This window comes from Mesocricetus auratus, unplaced genomic scaffold (assembly GCF_017639785.1).
Source record: "Mesocricetus auratus isolate SY011 unplaced genomic scaffold, BCM_Maur_2.0 Super-Scaffold_100676, whole genome shotgun sequence".
NCBI classification, from domain to species: domain Eukaryota; kingdom Metazoa; phylum Chordata; class Mammalia; order Rodentia; family Cricetidae; genus Mesocricetus; species Mesocricetus auratus.
Window position 1 is genome coordinate 2,139,887 of NW_024429266.1, and position 22,741 is coordinate 2,162,627.

The 22,741-nt window shown below is 39.8% G+C and overlaps 1 protein-coding gene across 7 annotated transcripts in view; it reads left to right on the forward strand.

Annotated features, from left to right (window-relative positions):
• Syt14 (synaptotagmin 14) overlaps positions 1–22,741 on the forward strand; it is a 114,608-nt gene that overhangs the window by 66,003 nt on the left and 25,864 nt on the right. For 6 of the 7 annotated variants that reach the window (XM_040738072.1, XM_040738069.1, XM_040738070.1 and 3 more), the window contains 2 exons: positions 8,163–8,434; positions 11,843–12,292. In XM_040738072.1, the coding sequence (XP_040594006.1) occupies positions 8,163–8,434; positions 11,843–12,292 (722 nt within the window). Of the gene's footprint in view, positions 1–8,162; positions 8,435–11,842; positions 12,293–19,862; positions 19,952–22,741 lie in introns of all 7 variants that reach the window. The other variant, XM_040738068.1, reaches the window with a different exon arrangement.

Genomic DNA, 22,741 nt, shown 5'->3' on the forward strand with positions numbered 1-22,741 from the left:
AGAAATCACCTCTAGGAAACAGCGCATTTCTTCTAACTGTCCTTGGTGCCTTCTTTATGTAGACTTACAGTACCCAAAGTGTTTCATGTCCATTTGGGATTTGAATCTGTATGTAAGCAGTACCTTCATGATGGGTTTATTTTTCAATACTTTACAGAGGTATGTTTCATATAATTTCCTTTAAGTTGGGTTTCTCCCCTTAGTTGAACAATTTATAAACTTTATGATAGCAAGATTCTGTCTTACTTACTTTATATTACCTGAAACTAGCACCTGTTTCATAATATATATATGCAAGTATATTCTAAGAGATTCTCGTGTCATGAGATTCACTCATTTACGTTTAATATTCTTAGAGAATGGTGCTGTCATCAGGACATTCTTAGCAATCACTAATAGTCATTCAAACAAAAGCACAGTTCTAGAAAAACCTAGCTTTGTATCAGTACCACTAGCAGACCTGATAAGCAGCAGTCTGCTTTCTGCTTTTCTGTGTGTTCCCATTCGTCACCTTTCCTACAGATGGAATAACACAGCAAGAAGCTTCTTGTGACACCTTCTGTCACTTAGTATAATGTACTGGCCTTTGCCTTCATTTGTCTGTTTTGCTAAGTGGGATTCTGTTGTGTGGATACCCTACCTTCTGTTGATTATTTCATCATTTAATAGACACTTCAGTTCCTTCTACTTTTTGATCACCTTGAATAAGCTGCTGGAATATCTGTATACAGAACTTACTTGATGTATGTTTCCATCTATCATGAAAATGAAATTGCTGGGTCATGTGCCTTTAAAATACTGATAAGTTTTGTCACTGTACATTCTCATCAGTAATGAGAGATTCTAGTTCATACGCACCTTGTCAGCACTCTTGTATTTGTTATTATGGATACCCATGAGTGTGAATGGCATCTTTCCAAAGTTTGGAAAAAATTTTTTAAAATAATTGCATAGTGTGCTAAGTACTAGGAAACTAGGTGCAAAATGTTGACACAAGGGAAGGGATTGTTAATAGACTAGAGAGGTTTTATGTCAGTACTGGGGGAGTAGAAGCAAAACTGTAATTCTAGTAGATACCATATATGGTATCAGTGAGGTATGAAAGTACACATCTGTTTCAGGGAGCTATAAACTCTGAAAAGGAAGGTATAGTAGTTCAGATGCATGTGATCATGGAATCAGTACCTAAGGCAGGAGAACTTCTAGGATGTCAGCCAACCTGGGTTACATAGTAGTCTACAGTATAAGGTTTTCATGAAGACTTCTTTTATGCCAGGCAGTGGTGTGCACACCGTTAATTGCAGCACATGGGAGGCAGAGGCAAGTGAATCTCTGTAAGTTCAAGGCCAGCTTGGTCTGTAACATGAGTTCCAGGATGGGCTCCAAAGCTACACGGAGAAACCCTGTCTCAAAATGCAAAACAACAACTACAAAAGACTTCTTCCTAATCTGTGATAAGATATCATCATCTTTGGTATGTGCAGGATTTGGACAGATGCAGCACCAGAAAAGATTTATGAATGGGCAGTTAGCTCAGAGAAAATGCTCAAGCCATTAGTCACCCAGGGAAGTGTACAGTCAAACCACTGAGGTCCCATCACACAACAAGCTGGGAAGAACAAAATTTAGCTTACTGCCAGTGCCGTATTGAAGGAGAAAGGAAATGGGTGGCCCCTTTACATGTGACTGGTTTGAAGGCAGAGTGGTACAGCCACTTGGAAAGTATTTAAATAGATGAATTGTGGGCTTCACACAATGGAATACTACTCAATTAAAACTTATAAACTGGACAAATGTAACAATTAGTTGAATTGCAGAAGCAGCATTTATGAAAGGGAAAGAAGTCAGATACAGTCATTCTGAATGGTTTTGATTCTGTGACATTCTAGAAAAGGCATAGAAGTGGTGAAAAAGACCAGAAGCTGTCCTGGGGATGGATTTGTTGGAGACAAAGGGATGAGCAGGAGTTGTCAGGGACATGGACTTACTCCTCATTTCCAATGCGGTAGTGATTACCCAGCTGAAGGCATTTATCAAAACTCACTCAAGCAGCTGGATTTTGTTTTTCGGAGTTGTGTTTCAGGAAAACATATTGTCTTGGTTAGGATTTCTGTCACTCTGCTAAAATGCCATAAAAAATGGGGGGGGGTAATTTCAGCTCACAACTCTCAGGGCAAGAACTCAAGGCAGATGTCATGAAGAAGTGCTTCTAACTGGCCTGCTCTCGATGACCAAGCCTGATTTCTTACACCACTCAGAATGACCTGAGCAGGGGGTAGCACCACCCACAGTGACCTGAGCCTTTTCACATCCAGTCATCAATCAATGTTTTGCCTATGGGCCAGTTTTATAGAGGCATTGTTTTTCAATTGAGGTTCCATCTTTCAGATGACTCTAGCTTGCATCAAGTTAACAACAACAGACAAACTATCTGCACATACATTCTAGAAGTAGAGAATCTGATTCATTGACATGCTTAGTTACCAGTCCCTGGAAGAAACTCTGAAACCTGCAGGACTTAGTGACTTTTTATTTTCTCTGCATATGTAACACCTGCTCCTTGGTGAGCCTTGAGTACTGCTTCACATACAGTCTGTGGCAGATCATCCTCACAGATTACTAATGTCACCTTGCGTGTCCTGCCTGTCAGATTCAGCCCCTCTGTGGCCCTTGGCCCCCTGCCTTCTGAGCACAATACTGTTGCTCTCCCAGATTTCAAGTATTAGGATGTGCAGAGTAAAGCTTTGGCTTATTCCCAGCTTGATGCGTGTTTTTTCTTGCTTCAAAACAGTTGCTTTATATGTTTTATCCAGCTTCTTATATTATATGCATGGGCATTTTGCCTGCATGTGTGCCTCGGCACCAGTTGTCATACCTGAATTATCTAGAAATGCAGTTAGAAACAGATGTGAGCAACCGTGTGGATGCTGAGACTCAAATCTGGGACCTCTGCAAGAGCAGCCAGTGCTTTTAGCCACTAATCCAAGTCTCTACAACCCCCATTTTATCCAGTTTTATGCTTGTGTGTAGACAGAAGGTGAATCCAGTAGCACTTTCTCTTTCTTGGACAAAAATAGAAATTCCTTGATGTTGTTAATCATTTACTATATGTTCTTCAGGATTAAATTTGAGTTTTGGACAGAAAGCTAAAATGATACATTAGTGTAATTGATAAAAATTGAATGATATTTACAGTTGTAATTTTCCAACATTCCCCCTTATATTTAAGGAAGAATTTGTCAGTTTCATTCTTGTTGAATAAAATAAAGAAACAAAACCATTATTGACACTGAGTTGTCTTTGTGTTATTTGAAGATGTTAGAATGTAGTTTTTAGTTTTACCCTAGATGTGTGCATGTATGTGTGCATGTTCAAGTAAGGGCGGGTGCATGTATGTATACGATTATGTGTTCATGTGGAACCTGAGACAAGGTTTCTCCTTGGTCTGGGTCTTTTTTTTTTTTTTTTGCTGGTTTTTTTGTTTGTTTGTTTGTTTGGTTGGGGTTTTTTTTTTTGTATTTTTGTATTTTTGAGACAGGGTTTCTCTGTGTAGCTTTGGAGCTTATCCTGGCACTTGCTCTGTAGACCAGTAGAACTCATAGAGATCCGCCTGCCTCTGCCTCCCAAGTTCTGGGATTAAAGACCACCAATGCCCGGCTACTGGTCTGGGTCTTATCAGTTTGGCTGACCAACAAGGAACTCCAGAGTCTCCAGTTTCCATCTCTTAAACACTGGAGTTACAAGCATGCATCACCATGCCAGACCTTTTCAGTGTGAGTTTTAAGAGTCAAACTCAGATCCTCATGTCTGCACAGCAAGCACTTTATTCATGTTTGCACTTTATTGACTGAGATGTCTCTTCAACCCATTCCTAGACTTTTTAGCTCAAAATTTCTTTTAGCTTGATTTTAGTAAGGTTTCTGAGTGATTAGAATAATCTCATTAAGATGAGGCATCTTCTAGGCATATAATTAAGGATATGTTTCTTAATATAGCATAGAATGAAATGAATATGTGGCCTTAGCCAAATATGTTAGCCTGCACTTAGTCACAGGATATCTTCTTCAAAATGCTTTTTATGGAACACAGTAGAAAATCATCATAATAAGTACTGTAGTCAATGATGCTGTAGCATGTAGGAAGTTTGAATTAGATCCTGAGAAGTGCATGATGCGATCCCTAGGAAATGCTTTTGGCATGACCAGGTTATGTATTGGAGTGGGAGAAGGATCATGTTGAACTCAGTTGTTTAAATCCTTAAATCAATAGAAAACTCAACAGTAAAAGTTACTCATTAAAAATAAAGACAGAGAAATAGAAGTGTTGCACAATTTAGAAACTTTGTAGTTTTCTTTCTGTGTATGGGTCAAATTTTAGAAGCCTTCCTATTTGGTGCACACTTGTGGTGTGAGTTGTTGGGTGTGTAAATAGATTTTTTAGCTCAGATTTTCAGGCAATAAAGCCATTCAGGAGGTGCTTCAGGCTTACCTTACCCCTGAATACCTCTCCTTACACTCAGTCTGACCCTTGACAGACACTCAGGAAATGGAAATCATTCATACTCTGGTCAAAGTTGAAAACCAAATGGATGGTTACAAATTCTACCACTAAGATTTCATTTCTCTGTTATCTTTGAGAATTGCCGCTGAAAAGAGCTGTAATACCGCAGCATTCTCCTCCATTGGTGTTGGCATGCATATCATTACCGTGGTTGTTTCCTTATCCTCGGTTGGCTAGTCACAGTTATTCCTGCTGAGGCTCTGAGTGCAGAAAAGTGTCACTCCAGCACCCCTGCACCTGCTCTTAGTGACAAGACCGTCTGACACCCCCACCTCACGTGTGAGTGGGCTCATGCTGTCTACTTTGTGCTAGACACCTTAGGTCACTTCACTGCCTGGTTTGTGTCTGTCTGATCCTAATTCTACACCTTCTGTTTTTCTTCAGCAAAAGAAGCACTTCCCACAAGCAGGGCAAGGGCTGTTTGTCTTGCTTCAAAGAAGAGAGGCAGCAAAATGACATTTTTTGAAAGAGATATCTTGTGTCGAGTAAGGATAAGTTAGCTGCTGCTGCTTCTCCTCCTCCTCCCCCTTCTTTTTCCTCTTTCTTCTTCTCCTTCCTCCTCCCTTTTCTCTTCTTTCTCCCTTCTTTTCCCTCCTTATTCTTTTCCAAGACATAAGCTCACTGTGTATCCCTGGCTGCCCTGGAACTCACTATGTGGACCAAGCTGGCCTCAAATTCATGGAGATTCATCTGTCCCTGCCTCCTAAGTGCTGAGATTAAAGGTGCATGCCACCATCTGGTTATTAGCTTTTTATGTATAGAGGACAGTCTGAGTCAGGAATTATCTCAAACCATCAAGAAAATAAACTAAACAAAGAATTAGAGTTTTAAGACATAGTATAAAAACAATCCAAAGTGTATTCTAGTAAAATTCATTTAAAAGTTGCAAAAGTAAAAAGATAAATTTGAACCCACAGTTTTTACTGTAGTCCTGCTATTAGGATTCTCCTTGCTGTACCATAGCCTACTGGTTTTCTAGGTTGCAGAGGTCAAATGCAGACTCCCCTTAGTAATCTGGACAAATTTGTCCTGCTTTGGACACTATTCAAAGCTAACAGCTTTTTGGTTTCTTTTATGACTGTGCCAGAGTTGTATGTTCAAATATATACTACTCTACTTTCAAAATAGAGGGTGACAGGATGCTTGGTTGTTCTCTGAAGAGACAGACAAGTTTCAGTAAATCCTCTCTGACTGTGGGAGGAATTCTCCATTGCATCTCTTTGACCTTGTGAACTTGACCAGCAAGCATGTGGTTTCATAAGATTTGGTGCTGAGTTCTGTCAAGCACAGGCATTCAAGGCACTCCATCCGTGTCTCTTCTGCTTCTCTTACCCAACGCTTTGCTGCCATCTCCATGGTGGGTCTCTGTGGAGCAGAGGATGCATGGAGCAAGAATATTCTAACTGAAACAGGACAGTATAGGTATTGCTGGTCTTGCCAAGTAAAACAACCTGTTAATTTTTGTTATCTCTGTGTTGTTGTGAAAGGAAAGCATTTGCTAGCTAGTGCAGCATATCAAATGCCAGGGCCGTCTTAATTTTCTCAAGAAGGAGCTTCCATCTGGAGTGGCAACTGCAGTTGACATCGTCTTCTAATTAAGTTTATGATAATCTGTCATGGTTCTCCTTCCCTTTTCTATTTTAATGTTTGCCATGTTTTTCAAGTCTATTAGTTTTTGCAGTGGCAAAACTAGAGAAAGCATTTACTAAGCATGTGACACTCAAGTCCCTGCTCTCTTGGGATGCCTTGCTGAAGAATGAAGCTTTGTTTGTTTGTAACTAACTCCTCCTACATCAATTTAGCCACTGCTGAGACATTTGAAGTTTTTAGTTCAACAGTTGTTGAAAGAACACACTCTAATAATGAACTCAATGATTGGAAAAATAACACCAATACAATTTCTTAGGTTTGTTTTTAGACATTTGATGTTTTCTGGTGCTGTTAAATATGGGATTGCTTTAAACTTTTACTTTCCAATTGTTGCTTGCATGTATGTAGAAATTCAGTTGCTTTTTCACTTACTGATCTCTTATGCTGAGACCTTGCTGAATTTGCTTAGTATAATAACTCCTCTCTTCCCCTGTCTTTCTCTTGTTTTGTTTTATGTCCTGATAATTACCTGAAAGTACTGACAGTTTTATTTCTTTCCAGTTATTTTCTATCTTCTTTATTGTTGCATTGGCTAGGAAGGACCTCCAGTGCATTGTTGAATAGAAGTAATTGTATCATTCCTAATCTTGGGGGTAAAAGCCAAGATCTGGGCACTGGGTTCATGAACCTCAATGGAAAACCTTAAAATGTTTATTGCGTGGCTATGTATATAAGCATATACATGCACATATATCTATACTGTGTCGACTGAATACATGGCTTAAACAGGATTTCAATTGCTGTGCTAAAATACCCTGACCAAAAGCAGCTTGGGGAGGAAAGTATTTATTTTATCTTATGACTGGATGATAGAAGTCAGGACAGGAACTCAAACCAGGCAGGAGCCTAGACACAATTTCTGTAAATTCATAATTGAGGCATTACTATTTTTGAATGAGGGCTTTTGTATTTTTTAATGAGGCCTTTAATTTTTATGTAGATTTTAAGGAAGAGCTGTATTGAACTGACCTCCATAGTATTTTATTTTAAACTACCTTTTTCATGGTCCCTTTTGTAGGAGAATTTTTTTACTTTAATACTCAACACTAAATTCTAGATCTATCTACACAGTCTTGTCTGCTTAAATTGTAAACTGAGCCAGTATATCTACAGTCTTATACAGTTTCATAGCTCTCCCTCCTCCTTTATGTATATAATGACAGTGTATGTGTGTACCATAACATCTATACTAATATATTGTTGAGTGTTCAATAAGCATTATGTAGAAGACAGATAAGAATTAAAAGGGTTTAATTTCTTGGAAAGAAGATGGGAAACGGCAATATTTTTAAAACAAAGATTATCAGATTATTTAAAATTTTTATATGATATGTGAATCCCTTATCTCTCCTTTATCCCAGCCATTTATAGATATTGAAGAGTAAGACAGATTATTAAAAGATAATTTAAGAGATGGGGAGATGCGGCTTCATGTCATTGCAGGAAGTGATACTTCCTGTGGGCCAGGAACAGCTGGGCATTCAGGTAGACTCAGAGACTGCAAACAGGGACTGAGCACACCTCATTTAGGCTCTAAAATCAATTAGAAAAATGTTGAGCTGAATGCTGACTAAAATGTATCCCCATAACTGAGAAAGTAACAGAATTCTTTGTCTCACCCATCATGCTTTTATGGTCTTTTGAGGGTTTCTGATTATAAGGGAACTGATGAAATGCACAGAGCACTGGGAATGTTCAGCAGACAGTTTGGATCAGATTTGTGAGTATGGTTCTTAATATAAATGGTTTTCATTTTTCCTGATCTTACTGGGTAAGAGGAGAGTGGGGAGCTGGCTGGTTGATTTAATTTCTGTACCTGGACGGAGGAGAGAGAAAACTCACTTAGAAATTGTAACATGCTGTTGAGTTTTTACTTTACTTTTTGAAGTTATTTACAGTTACTGTGGACTAACACTGATTGGAAACTGTGACCACACTCTTGTCCTTGTCAGGAAGCTGCATTCAGAGAATGAGAAGGACACCTCCGTTGGATGAGCTGCAGCCACCGCCTTACCCAGACGACAGCGGCTCCCCTCACCTCTCTTGCACACCGTCTGAAGTCGGGGATGGGAAGCGTGAGGTTTCCCACTGCAGCAACAGCCCACGGTGTTCTTTCAACAAGTGCCCCAGCGAAGGAAGCACGGGGCATGAGGCGGAGAGCTTCCACAACAAAGGATATGAAGATGACGTCCCTAGTGACAGCACCGCAGTCCTCAGCCCGGAAGTAAGCAGAAGCATCCTGTCCTGCGGCTGCCAGTGCGAGCCCTCTGGAGGTTGAGGGCCTTGTCCTTTCCCTCTGGGTGACAGTAGGTCTTTACAGCATCTCAGGCCCTGTAGCTTCACATACCTGTGTCAAGCCTTCTAACAAACTCACTGAGGCTGCTACAGCCTATATCCCACACCCTTCCCATAACAAAGAGAAGGGTGAAGGACGGCTGTTGTTTCTCAGATACTTTACACAGAACATTCTAGAATGGTTTATCTTTTTGCTCATGTTTCATGCTTTGTATTATCACTTTATTTTGGGTTTTTATTTGTTATGTAATTTTTGTTATTTGTTAACATTTTATTCAGTGTTTCATAAGCCTTTCAAATTAATCTTAATGTATTTTCATTTCATAGACTATGAAAGGAACAAATGCTGGTTAGCTTTACTGGTGAAAATTCACCAGTAAATTTCCTAAACTTAGTGTGGCTGGCTGCTTTTGTTTGTTACTTTTCTGGAGTGAAAATGGCAACAAAATAATTGTTGTTTCAAAGCCTTTTTGTAATCCAAAAAGAATTTGTCTCATTCATTTTAGGATGAAGACTAAGGTAAAGAGGCCTCACATGTAGAGTTTTCTGTAGGATTTGCTTTCTTTTTCAAGTTTAACACAACAACCTTCTACAGTTTCCCCCTGCTAATGTTAACACTGTGACATGGTCTGTGCTGATAGTTGTGTGTCTTCTGTCTAAATAATGAAGGTAGTTTTTCAATACACAGTGTGATTAAGCTATAGACAGAGTTTCTTCTACCTTTCTAGTAGTTTTAGTATTGTCATGTAGTATCTGACCTAGAAGGAAATGTTGAATCGATACTTTGAGCGCAGTGTGTAACACCATCAGTTTCCTTGTGTGCTATCACCTAAACACATTTGAGAACTTTGTGTTTTGCAAACTGTATAAGGAGCCACCAACTTAACAGTGACCCTGGATTATTACAGTAGCCACAATAATATCTGACACATAGTCAGCTTTTTCATTGCTCACAGTCACTTCTTCAGGAAAAAAAATGCTAGTGTCAGAGAGAAACAGGCAGCTGTGTTCCAACCCAGGAGCCTGTGAGTACAGAAGCAGAGTTAGTGACAGCCACCTTACTCTGTACATTCTTGTTGTCCTGAGTTGTTGCTGGAGGATTTCTTTGTTGCAATAGTGCCATCTGAACACATTACAAGGCAACTCCGGAGGCCTTAATCACCAAAGTAAAATGTTCAAATGACAAGCAGATGCCTCTGTGTGTGTGTGTGTGTGTGTGTGTGTGTGTGTGTCTGTGTATGTCTGTGTGTGTGTCTGTGTGTCTCTGTGTGTGTGTCTGTTTGTGTGTGTCTGTCTGTGTGTGTCTCTGTGTGTGTGTCTGGGTTTCTGTGTGTGTGTCTCTGTGTGTGTGTCTGTGTGTGTCTCTGTGTGGGTGTCTGTGTGTGTCTCTGTGTGGGTGTCTGTGTGTCTGTGTGGGTGTGGATGGGTGTCTATGTGTGTCTGTGTGTGTGGGTGTCTGTGTCTATGTGTGTGTCTATGGGTGTCTGTGTCTGTGTGTGTGGGTGTCTGTGTCTGTGTGGGTGTCTGTGTGTGTATTTTCATCTATTCAGATGCAAAGCAGAAATTACACAAACTAAGATCTGGCGGGTTAACACACTTGGCATGGGATGTCAGAACAGATAGGTGGCAAGCCCACACTGGCTTGTCCAGGCCTGTGCATCTTTCTCACTGTCTACTCCTCAGAAGTTCTGTTTATCACCTGATAGCAAGGACCAGCATTGAGATTTGAAAAGGGGCACCCACAACTGGCAGTAAACTCTTGTTTATGGGAGAGAGAAAGGGGAAAATATACCTGTCTACCATGGGAACTTGCCAATTAGAGAAACTTGCTACCTGGGAAACAGGATTTTTCGTTATATTTCGTAAGCAGAGCCTATGGGTGATAAAACTCTTGGCTCTGGGTCAGAATGGTGAGGCACGGGCTTTTCCTCTCTAGTGTGTATGTGTTCCGTCACATATTCTTTGCAATCCCTGGATCTTATAGGTTGTGGCCTTAGGACTTCTGCCTTTGTCTCTCAGGCTGTTTGCCTATCTGTAGATACCCACAATTGTGTGTTTCAGGAGGTATGAACTTGCTATGCTAACACTATGCAGTGTCAGGGGTTCCTGTCCTGTTGTTTTCTACTTAGAGAAGAGCTTTCTACCCCAAGCTAACATAGTGCTAAGCTGACTGAAAAACTAACTCAGAAGCTTGTTTGTCTTTTACTCAATTGAATAAGCAAGGCTGTTCATAACGGCCTCTTTCAGGTCCAGCTTCTCTTTCATCTGAATCTTCCATGGCCTGAGCCCTGTCCTTGTTCTTTGGGTTCAGACTGATCCCACACACTGCCTGTGTGCCTGCTTGTGGAAAGAGAATGGAAAGCAAGCACTTCCATTGCAAGATTGAGACAGATGTTTCTCACAGGAGCTCTGTGTGCTTCCATCTGCCCAAGCTGTACTATGAGCACATCTAAGAGAGCCTATGGGGTGCAGTGCGCTTCTGGGCGGGGTGTCCTTTTAGCTAATAGGGGAAGGAAGACCAAGGTCAACACTGTTCAGTAGCTCTGAATCCAAGGTCAGTCGTATCTTATTCAATACTTGAAGATTCACAGTGTGTGGCTCAAAGGTTTAGGTAACTAGGTAAGATCCCCAGACATATCAGGTAGTTAGACTAGTAGGAATTTGAGACAGCTGCTGGTAAAATGGTCTCAGTTTCTGACCGTGTCATAAGTAACGTGCAGTTTTAGCCTTTCTTCATTTTAAAATGTGTATTTCACCATGTCATTGACAATTAATATGGAGAGAAACACAGTTGTTTTGAATTCTGATTGAAAATTAAGATAAACATGGTCTATGATATGGAGAGTAACTGTTTGAATGCAGAGTGTCTTGAGCCCTTTGCATTTCTATTCAGGTTTCCCATTTCTACTGTTTTAAGTTGTGCTGTATGTATTCTATTTTAGATGGAGTCATCTTAGACATCCCTGGAAATGGAGCCATATTTCTCTGTAGCATTGAACTTTGCTCTTCTCTGCAGCTTTCTCCATCAGGAGCAAAGACTATGACATTAATATGTACATTAAATTCTGGTTTATATAAATATACATTCAGTTTTCTCAAAACCGTGATAGTGAATATTGCACCCAAAAGATGTCTTCATTGTGAAGTATTTTGCCACTTTAATTATGGTGCCCTATAAGGTAACTTTGACCTGTAGTTGACTGATATTTAAGTTTTCCCCCATGACAGCAAATGAAAATTGTTTTATATCATACTCTAAAAGAAACTGGCATTTATTTACATGCTAGATTAAGTAATAAGGTTAAAAACTAAAAACATTTAAATTTGCTTTTCTTAGGACATGTCAGCTCAAGGATCCTCCTCACAGCTTCCTAAACCTTTTGATCCAGAGCCAGAAGCTAAATATGGCACACTGGACGTGACTTTTGACTATGACTCACAAAGACAGAAGCTTCTGGTAACGGTGACAGCTGTCACAGACATTCCAACATATAACAGGACAGGTGGCAACTCATGGCAGGTACACCTTGTTCTTCTACCTATAAAGAAACAGAGAGCCAAAACCAGCATCCAGAGAGGACCATGCCCTGTCTTCACAGAAACTTTCAGATTTAACCACGTTGAATCGGAGATGATCGGAAACTATGCAGTTAGGTTTAGACTATATGGTGTCCATCGTATGAAGAAAGAAAAGATTGTGGGGGAAAAGATTTTTTATTTAACAAAGTTGAATCTTCAAGGGAAAATGTCGTTACCGGTGATACTGGAACCTTCTTACAATCCTTCTGTGAGTATCTCATTGAATGCCCTGGATACAGTTTCTGTTCGTGGCATGTAACACACGCAACAGAAGAAGTCTATAACCAGCCCCACTGCCTCCACGCTGTGTCATTTGCATAGCAACCAGACATCTATCTAAGCCTTTCTGTTTTGTGATTCACTTCATGTGCTTTGTTCTCTCCTTCTGAGTTCTCAAGCAGGTCTTTGCATTCGTTCCTGTTGACCACCCTAATGACGGATTTTCATTATCCACACTCACTGCAGAAGTTACCCTTTTCCTCCTAAGTTAAACTAGATGGTGCAGGAGGAGCTGTCTAACCCATCTTATACAGAGTGTATACTGCTGCCCAAGATAGAATTATTTTTCTAGAACCACCACAAATTATTTTAAAAGTAAAAAACAAGTCCTTGTTATACTTTTCATCCTTTTTGAGAAAAGACAAAAGTATTTCTCAGTGAAAAATTATGGCCTCAAGCTTTTTAATTTTTTCCAGATTATAATATATATATGTATATATATATATATATATATATATATATATATATATATGACAAAATTCCCATGAGGCATTGCAGATTACAGGAGAGTAATGACTGCATTGTTTATTTAAACCAGGGAGATGCATTATGTCACATAGTTATTTCAGTATGAGAAAATCTGTGACTTGGGTAAGTGTAAATTATGACTTATATTTATTCCTTTCTGTGTTATATTGGAAAAAGAAACATTTTGTAATGTAAATATGCAGACTTGAGAATATATTTAAATTTTAAGTTAGAGGTCTGATGTTTCATGGTTGTTTCTAAGCTGTGACCGTGTCAGCCTAAAGCCTGGGCTCTAGCCTGTTGCATTATACCAGGCAGTACCTGAACCTGCCAGCTTCCATTCACCATGCAGCCAGACTACTTCAACCAGGTTCTTGCAGGGTCTTTATAAGGAAAAATGATGGTAGGTATAATACATCTTATGAATTTCCATTTTATTGATACAATTAACACCTCATTTAAAAATTTTAGAATAATCAATTTTGGGGAAATGCCATTTAAAGCATTTTCTTGTTCTTGAGGATTTCATACATGTGTACAATAAAATATGATCATATTTTCCCAAATTCCTCCCATGTCTCCCTCAACATATCCCCATCCCAGCTACATATTTTTTTTAAATAACCCACTAAGCCCGGTTAGTGCTGCCCATATGCATTGATGTGGGGCCATCTACGGGAACATGGACTCCTACCGATAGCCACATCCTCAGAAAAAGACTGATTCTCCCTCTCCCTCCCAGCAACTGTCAACTGCCAACAGCTCCTCAGTAAGGGGTACGACCATGAGACACATGATCTACCCATCTGTGATAGGACTTTGGCTGGCTTGATCCTGTACAGACAATGACAGCTACTGTGAATTTATGGATGCAGTAGTCACATCATGTCCAGAAAACACTTCACAGCACTCTTACCCATCCTCTGGCTCTTACCCTGCTTCTGCCTTCTCTTCAATGATGTTCCCTGAGCCTTGGGGGGATGGGCATTGACATGGGTGTCCCACATAGAGCTGAGCACTCAGTCTTATTCTCAGAACCTTGACCAATTGTGTTCTTTCCAAGTGACTCCTGTCCCCTGCAGAAAGAAGCTTCCTTAGCCAAGGGTGAGAGCAGCCCAGGGCCTTTGTCCTCCCCTGCCGTGGGGTTTTGTCCAGGATTACAAAGCTGAGCATGAAATTCTCTCTGGGGAAGCAGGTTTCAAATCTAACCAAAAAGTAGTTGTTTGCCCCATGTTTTGGTAAACATTGCTGTGAAAAGAAACCATGGCCAAGGCTTACACCTTTCCACCCCCAGGATTCTGCCTTTCTGCTTCCACATCACCTCTAATCTACTATCCCCTCTCTTAGAGCATCCCCAGGGCCCCTTCCTGGTTTCCTGCTTCCACTTGTGCTCTAAGTTAAACACACAAAACAGGAGATGTGACGCTAACCCCACATTTTGGAGAGAACACGGTGTTTGCCTTTCTTGGCATGGGTGCCTTCATGTAGAAGTTTTTCCATTTGCATTCATTTACCTGCATATTTAATGATTTCATTTTTCTTTACAGTTAAGTTGTATCCACTGTGTAAATGCCTTTTCAAACAGGAGTGCTTTATAACAGGAAAAAAGAAGGAGCATATGATGTTTCAGGGGTACACATTTTCATAAGCATGAAATATCCTGCTATTATTAATCTACTTTTTAAAAAATTTTCACTATCTACTATGTATGGATGAGTGGTAGTTTTCTATGGATAATAGGCTTTTATACAATAATAACTGAGTTAAATTAGAAGAGAAAAACTGGTGTCAAAACCTATGTGTTTGTAAATGCTTGGATACTTCATCTGTTCCCAGTTCTATATTAATTGTACTCTTTGCCATAAACAATAGAACATTTTTACTTCTGCTCAAACTAATGGTTCCTATATTGCATGCATTACTCAGTAGTCATGGATTCTGTAATGCTTTTGGTCAGGCAGTACAGTAAGTTCTAGGGGCTACTTCCAAGAAGGAGAAAGTGATAGGTAAGTAGCTTCTAAAACATACTATTTCCATCTACAGAAAGGTGTCTGTCTTCTGCTCTTAGGAGTTTCCCCTAGGTGGCAGTGTGGCTGTCAAATTTAGTAGCTGCATCTCGTTACTCTTTGTCCTTGCTTGGCCCTTCCCATGCTTTCAGAATCTTAGAATTAGTCACATTACAGTTGTTAGACCAATTTATAATACTATTATACTGAATATAAAAGTATAATATCAATTGGTGGCCATGCCTTTAATCCCAGCACTCAGGAGGCAGAGGCAGGCAGATCCCTGTGAGTTCAAGGCCAGCCTGGTCTACAGAGCGAGTGCCAGGATAGGCTCTAAAACAATACAGAGAAACCCTGCCTTGGAAACATAAAACAAAGCAAAAAACCTCATGTATTTTCTGTATGTGCTTTAGTACTAATGTGTTCTCTTTGCTTAACTTTTAATATAAGATGAATGAAGAATTCTTGTTATTATTCTTTGAGAGCTTCACTTTGATTCTGTAAAGCATGTTTATGAGGTACATTTGTGGGGGGAAGATAACTCCCATATTTAGTCATTCTGGTAGCTTTCTAGTGATTATTATTGCTATTATTGCAAGAATATTAACCTTTCACCAAGGAAGTCTCCATTCAGCACCTAAATTTGCAAATTACTTTAAAAATATGTTTAAAGTTTGCAGTTTATTTCATATACAATGATATAATTCACTTATAGTATTTAGTTTCATAGATAGTTGTTCAGGAACTTCTTGAGTCAGGACACATAAAATGACTTTTTTTTTAAGAACTCTGTGACGTTTTTTGCTACTGGAAAGATTAAAACAGCATTGAAATATGGCTGTACCTTGAGTGTGCCTCCTTGACCACTGTACATAGAAAAAATGTGTTGAAAGTTGAGAGATGTGAGTTCCATTTCGACCAGCTATGTAAGCTTTCTAAGGTATATTGAGCATCAAGTTTCTGATGACTAAAATGAAAGGGGTGTGATAGTCAGAGGACAGGTCCCAGTGTGTGATAGTCAGAGGACAGGTCCCAGGGCCCGATTCCCTCCTTTCAGCATGCGGGTCCTGGGTTCAAACTCAGGTCATCAGCCTTGGTGGTAAGTGCCTTTATCCACTGAACCAGGGATGGGGTAGTGTTTGCACTATCAGTGTTTGCAGTGGGCAGGTACCATTTTCTAGCTCTTCCTCACCTTTTCAGCTCTCTAAAGCCTGAGGAAGTCCACCTCCTTTTGACACTCTGTAATACTCACTCTCCCAGGCTTCTTGAGGTCTAGATTTACATTTGATGTTTGTTTTGCACTACAACACAAGCCAGAGAAGTACTGAAAGTAGCCCTGTGACAAAGGGAATCTCATTTTTAAGGTTAGAAGTAAAGGAAACAATTTTGCAGATGTTCACTCTCTGTCTTCTCCATGCAGTAGACATCATAGGAACTTGCAATAATCTGGGAAAATGTCTGTTGGAAAGTTATATTTAATTCTATTCCAGGTAAAGAATAATTGTGTCCATAAGAATAATGTAAGTAATAAATTAGTCTTTACATTTCCTGTTTGTTTCAAGAATTAAATTTTTGTCACTAGACATGCACATGTTCCTGAGGTCCTTCCATGCCTTTATTCCATACTTGGATCTATTGAAGGAAAATGCACACTCAGAGGTGTTAGGTCTGTCTGCATGTCCCTCCGATGGAAAGGCTAATCCCCTTCACCTCCTTGGTAGCTACCCATTCTGAGCCCTTTGCAAGGTTGCAATGGTGCTGAATGGGAGAAACAATGAGTGTGGAACCTTTGTAGTTACTGTAAATAGGATTTGCTGTTGTGTGATTAAACAGCCTCCCTACTCAGTTTGAATATTTCTAACTTTTTGTTGTAGATTTATTATACCTGTTATTTTTTGGAGTTACTATTACAAATGTAATGATTATATTTTCTTTCTTAGGCCCAGAATTTGGATTTATTCTATTATATAATTACCTGATATCATATAATCAAGTATATAATTTGTTTAGAAAAACTATATCTTTATATTTCTATAGTTTGTTTACTTCACTTTAAAGGATCAATGTTACCTATAGGTTAATGTTCCGTGTCACTTGCTCATCAAGAGTTTTCGAGTGGATTTAGGCTTTTTTTGTAATTTATTTATTTTTTTTATGTACATTGGTGTTTGCCTGCATTTACATCTGTGTGAAGCTGTTGGATCCCCTGGAACAGAAAGTACAGACAGTTATGAGATGTCATGTGGGTGCTGGGAATTGAACCTGTCTTCTTGAAGAGAAGCCAGTGCTCCTAAATGCTGAGCCATCTCTCCAACCCCAGCTTTAGGCTTTCTGTTTGTTTTGTTTTGTTTTGTTTTAGTTTTTCGAGACAGGATTTCTCTATGCAGCCCTAGCTGTCCTGGAACTCAGTCTGTAGACCAGGCTGGCCTTGAACTCAGAGATCCTCCTGCTTCTGCCTCCCGAGTGCTGGGACTAAAGGCCTGCACCACCACTGCCCAGCTGATTTAGGCTTTTTATAACATGAAAATCTACTCTCTTGGGATATTCTCTTTTAAATCTTATTTAAATACTAGGTTTATATATAGCCAGGCCTTTCCTAAACACACCCCAGCTCTGCCTGTTATCACAGCTGTATGAACTAAACACCCCAGCTCTGCCCTGTTTTCACAGTCGTATGAATATCAGTGAACTTGAGATGTTTAACCATATGAGAAGTCCTGATACAAATCAGACAAGTTGGCCAAAGCAAGAATGAAAGTAGTTTGTTTACTATGACAGCTAAATAATGACATTTCTTCTTCTGTCACTTGTCATTGAAATGATAGTATCATAATTTACCAAAGATATATTGAAAGGGAGATTTACTACCAGGGCCTAAGGGTTAAAAAAAAATCCTAAAAGATCACAGGTAGCAAAACAAATGAGGGTCCAAAGGGTATCAGATTTCCCATACTAAAACCAAGGCTTCAAAATCACAAGGGAAACTCATTTCTCTAGTGCACATTTCATATGTCCTCAGCACAACTCATTCATTGTTGGGTCTACTCCAGTTCTGTTGCAGTGACAGTGCCTGAGAAGACAACTGAAGAGCTGACTTTGAATAATGGTTTCAGATATTTCAGCCCAGAGTCATCTGGCTCCACATAGTGTGGCCTGGGGCCCGAGCAAGAGCATGTTTCAGGGGTTGCTCAGCTCATGACTGCCAGCACTCGGAGGAAAACTGTCCTCCAACTAGACCCCGCCTTCTTTTTGTACCACCCGGAGTAAAGCCATCATAAAATCCATCATAGAATTGATTCATTCATTAGGTTAGAGTCTTCATGATCCAGTTACTTGCCCAAAGCCCATAATACAAAGCCTATGAAGGGCATTGCATATTCAAAGCATTTATACCCATTTTGCAGATGGCAAAACAGACTAGTATAACCATGACTCTCTCAAAGTCAAAGTCACATTAGATTGCTTGGCCGTGGGCAAATCTTCCTAGCTCCTTTTAGTTTGTTTCCTACACTTAGGAGGAGGCATTTGCCTGAGATTTCCTAGACTTCTGCTAATCTGATTCTGCAGCTAAATGCATTTGTGCATGGTTGGCAAGGGAAAAGTAAGACGGGTGTCTGTTGTTGATAATTTCTTTCTTTTGGATTTTTGGGGGCCTACCACCCAGCTCCCAAATAAATCACACACGAAGTCTTATTATTACTTATGAGTAATAAGTAACATTATTATTACCAACTGGCCTTAGGTTGGCTTGTTTCTTGCCAGCTTTTCCTAAATTATCCCGTCTACATTTTGCCTCTGGGCTTTTATTTGTCTTACTTCTATATATCTTACTTTCACTCTTACTCCGTGGCTGGCTGGGTGGCCGAGTGGCTGGGTGGCCGGGTGGCTGGGTGGCCTGGTGGCTGGGTGGCCGGGTGGCTGGGTGGCTGGGTGGCCGGGTGGCTGGCCCCTGACATCCTCCTCTCCTTGTCCTCTTGCTGCTCTTCCTTCCATCATTTCTCCTATTTATCCTGTCTGCCTGCCAGCCCCGCCCATCCTTTCTCCTGCCTTGCTATTGGCCACTCAGCTATTTATTAGACCATCAGGTGTTTTAGACAGGCAAAGAATCACAGCTTCGCAGAGTTAAACAGATGCAGCATAAACAAAAGTCACCCTCCTGAAAATAATATTCTACCACAGGTGCTCTCATACTGCTCTAGCAAGTCCAAGGAAAGTTGTCTCTCCCCACCCCCATCTGCATGCTAGTAGCTGGTCTTGAGCCTCAGTGGTAGCAGCAGAGGTGATGACTGACCTAGTGTGTGTTCAGCTCATTGTAGCAACAGCTTGGGGAGCAGAGCAGCATGTTTCTCCATGTTGTAGAGCCATTCCTGCAGGACCCATTCGGAGCTAAGCCCTCCACTTTTCCAGCAATGTCGTAAGCTCCTGGTTTCTCCATTAGATATATCTTTTTTAAATATTCAGATTGTTTCCTTCACTAAATCCTTTCAGACACAGTTCAAAGTAGAGGCATCGTAGGCAGTCCATGCTGTACTGAGGCACTGCCAGTCAGAACTAGGGTTTGATTGTAGTAGATTTTTTTCTTACATACCACTTTTGAAAGTTATAGTAGTCGGAAAAGACTGAGAAAGACAAATTCTTTAGTGTTCTTTAGCCTGAATAGTGTCCCATATGCTAGATACAATTTTAAATATGTATGTGTGTATGATATATATATATTCTTTGAGATGGATGCCGTGGCCTCCGTTTACCCAGAGTGGTACATGCAGCACCTGCCCTGACAGTATGTCTTCAGCATGTTGTATATTGTCATTATATCTAACAATACTAAACTTGGCCTAAAGGGGCTTTGAGTTATCGATAAATGTTAATGTAAACAACTTTAGAATATGAACCTGTCTTTTCTCTCAAGTAATTTGTTTTTTATAGTTAAAAATTTCTCAGAATCCCTAAAATTAAAGATTATGAGCAGAATTTATAAACATAGACTGAAATTATAGAAAAGATGAAGGCATATTTCATTTTTAGGAAAATCTTTCACCATCAGTTGACATTACTCATGAAGAGCGGAGGTTGTATGGAATGACTGTTTGCATCTGTTCGAAATCCAGTGTCATGTGAGTACTCAGCAAGGAGCACCCTAAGTGTAAGGGAAACCCCAAGAGCAGGCTTTTCTTTAGGGACAATTAAGATCATGTCAGCAAGGGCTGTTTTCTCCTTGGGCTGCGCGCCCTACCCTGCGGCCTTGAAACTCCTGTCTCACTAGGCTTCAGGCACCGTGCAGGACCACACACTGTGGCTGCGGAGACAGTGATATTAATTCAGGCTCAGGAGCTGAGGGGTGAGGGGTGAAGGTGGGGTCACCTCCCAGATCATGTTAGGTGGGCACTGGGAACGTGAATTTAAGATACCAGCAGTGGAAAGAGTAACAGTTGGGCGCCCAGAAGGCACAAGCTAACGGCATGGTGTAGTGTTTATTTCAATCTGTTGAAAAGAAAGACAGTCTGGACCTCAGTGCCTGTCTTTTAACACTGAGTCCAAAGCCTGGGTAGCTACGGCTTGTTCCTGTCCCACCGCGTCTGCCTTTCCTCCCGTGGTGGTTTCTCACTGTTACTTCCCGAGTATCCAAGACTACAACGTGTCATTGCCAAGTTCTAAAGCACTGGCTGTCTCTAATCATAATATTTAACATGAAACAAAGGACATCATGGAGAAAACACTAAAGATTCACTAACAGAGTAAAGTGTCTTTCCAGAATTACCTACTCAAATTGCTACCAATTAAACTATTAAAAATCACCTTTACTAAAAATAACTTTACCTAAAATACTTGTAGTGAAATTCACTCTTGAATATTTTGAGGTAGGTATGAATGGAAAGTGACTATATATGCTTAAAAATGTTAACTGTTTCATTACCTTTGGAAAAATTTTATATTTTAGATTTACTTTAAATATTAAAATTATGGCCTTTGTGAGAAGCTGAGAATATTTTGAGAAGAGAAAAATAAGAGAGTGTTAAGAGGGTTTGATATCATAGCAAAGAGAACTTTTTTAACCAATGTTCAGTAGATTGGGTTTTCTTTTGATTTGATTTATTTAAACAGATTGTGTCATCAAAAACATGAGAGCTAAATTTTCAGAAACTAACAAATAATATCTCCAATTTCACTGGTCCTTTAGGAAAAGATATTTGGGAAAATATACCAAGTGGCCTATTACCTGTATTCAAGGATGTGTTTTATAGCATAACCCACTTGGCTATTCTGGAGCTTACACTGTGAGATGACATGAAGTGAGACGATAATATTAACACATTTGTCCAGAACAGCACTTCATAGATTAAACAGCCTCTATAGGTAGTTGCTTTTCACTTCCTTGCAACTTCTTTTAGTGCTCTATGAAAACATGTTTAAAATTACATCTTATGAAATAATTGAGGGATTTGAAGGACTACCTATGAAGTTTCATGAAGGTTCTCAGAAATATCCTTCTTTATTCTTGTTTTAATAAATATAAACCATAGTTTGCCATTCCATTTGTCAGTAACTAATATATAACAAAATTTGGATCAGAACTAATTTTCAGATAGTCTTTTTTGTGGCTGTCTTGGTATGGCTGGGGAGGAAAGGGTTTATCTTACACTTCCATGTAATAGCCCATAATGAAGGGAAGTCAGGGCAGGAGCTCAAGGCAAGAACTTGGAGGCAGGAACAGATGAGAAGGCCATGAAAGAACGCTGTCTATTGACCTGCTTCTCCTGGCTTGTTTTGAAGGAGACAAGGGAAGTCCTCTCACACACAGAGTCCCCTTTGGACAAGTTTAAACAGCACCTGTTTCTTATACGTCCCTTTCGAGATGGTCTTGGATAAAATTTCTTCCATACTTTTTTTAACAATTATCAGACACTATATTTTCTTCAACCTTCTATCTTTTGGCATATCCAGTTGCCTTGACTAGTATTCTAGTACAGTGTTGCAGTAGTAAGAGCAGATGTCCCTATCTTGATCCTGACCTTGGAGGGAAAAGCATCCACTCCTTTAAGACTAAGAATAGTAGTTGTGGGGTTTTCATACCTATCCATTACTAGCTGAGGAAGCTCCCTTTAGTTCCTGATTGGCTGCTGTCACAGCATTTTGTCATAAGCGTTGTCTGTTTCCAGTGAGATACAGATTTTGTTCTGCTGTGGTGGTGTATCACATTTACTGTGTGTTGTGTGAGTGCAGTGCATGTGTGTGTGGTGAGCATGTGGACAATGGCTGTTGGTACTCAAGTGCTACACACTGAAAGTTTGCTCTATAGGTCAGGCTACCCGGATCTCAAGTGAGCAGGGGTTTGCCTGTCACCACCTCTCAGCTTACCATCACTGAGATCATAGGCACATACTGCCATGACTGGCTTTTTATGTGGTTCTGGTGATGAAAATGAGATCATAACATTTGTAAGACAAGTACTTTACCAGCTGAGCCTTCTCCCAGTCTATTGATGTTTTCTATTTGTTAGCTTCACCTAACATTCCTAAATAAATCCTACTGTGTTGTGACAGCTTGCTAGTATTTAAGTTTTTTTTGTGGTACTCATAAAAGATATAAGAGTTTAGTGTTCTTTTCTTCTTTCAATGAATTATACAACTTAAACAAATTGCAAAAATCCTGTAAACTTCTGAAATGGCTTAAAAGGGAATGGAAAATCTGAATTGGGGGCTACATCATTGGGTGACATTTTTATCATTATAAGATGTTACTCTTTGTTTCATATTAAATTGTCTTACTACATATTTGGGCTGATACTGGTATAGCCACTCTTTGTTCTCTTTTTGTTTATGCTTGCATGAAATATCTTTTTTTTTCAATCATTTTTTACTGTCACCTCATTGGTGTCCTTATATCTAACAAAGAGCTCTTATGGA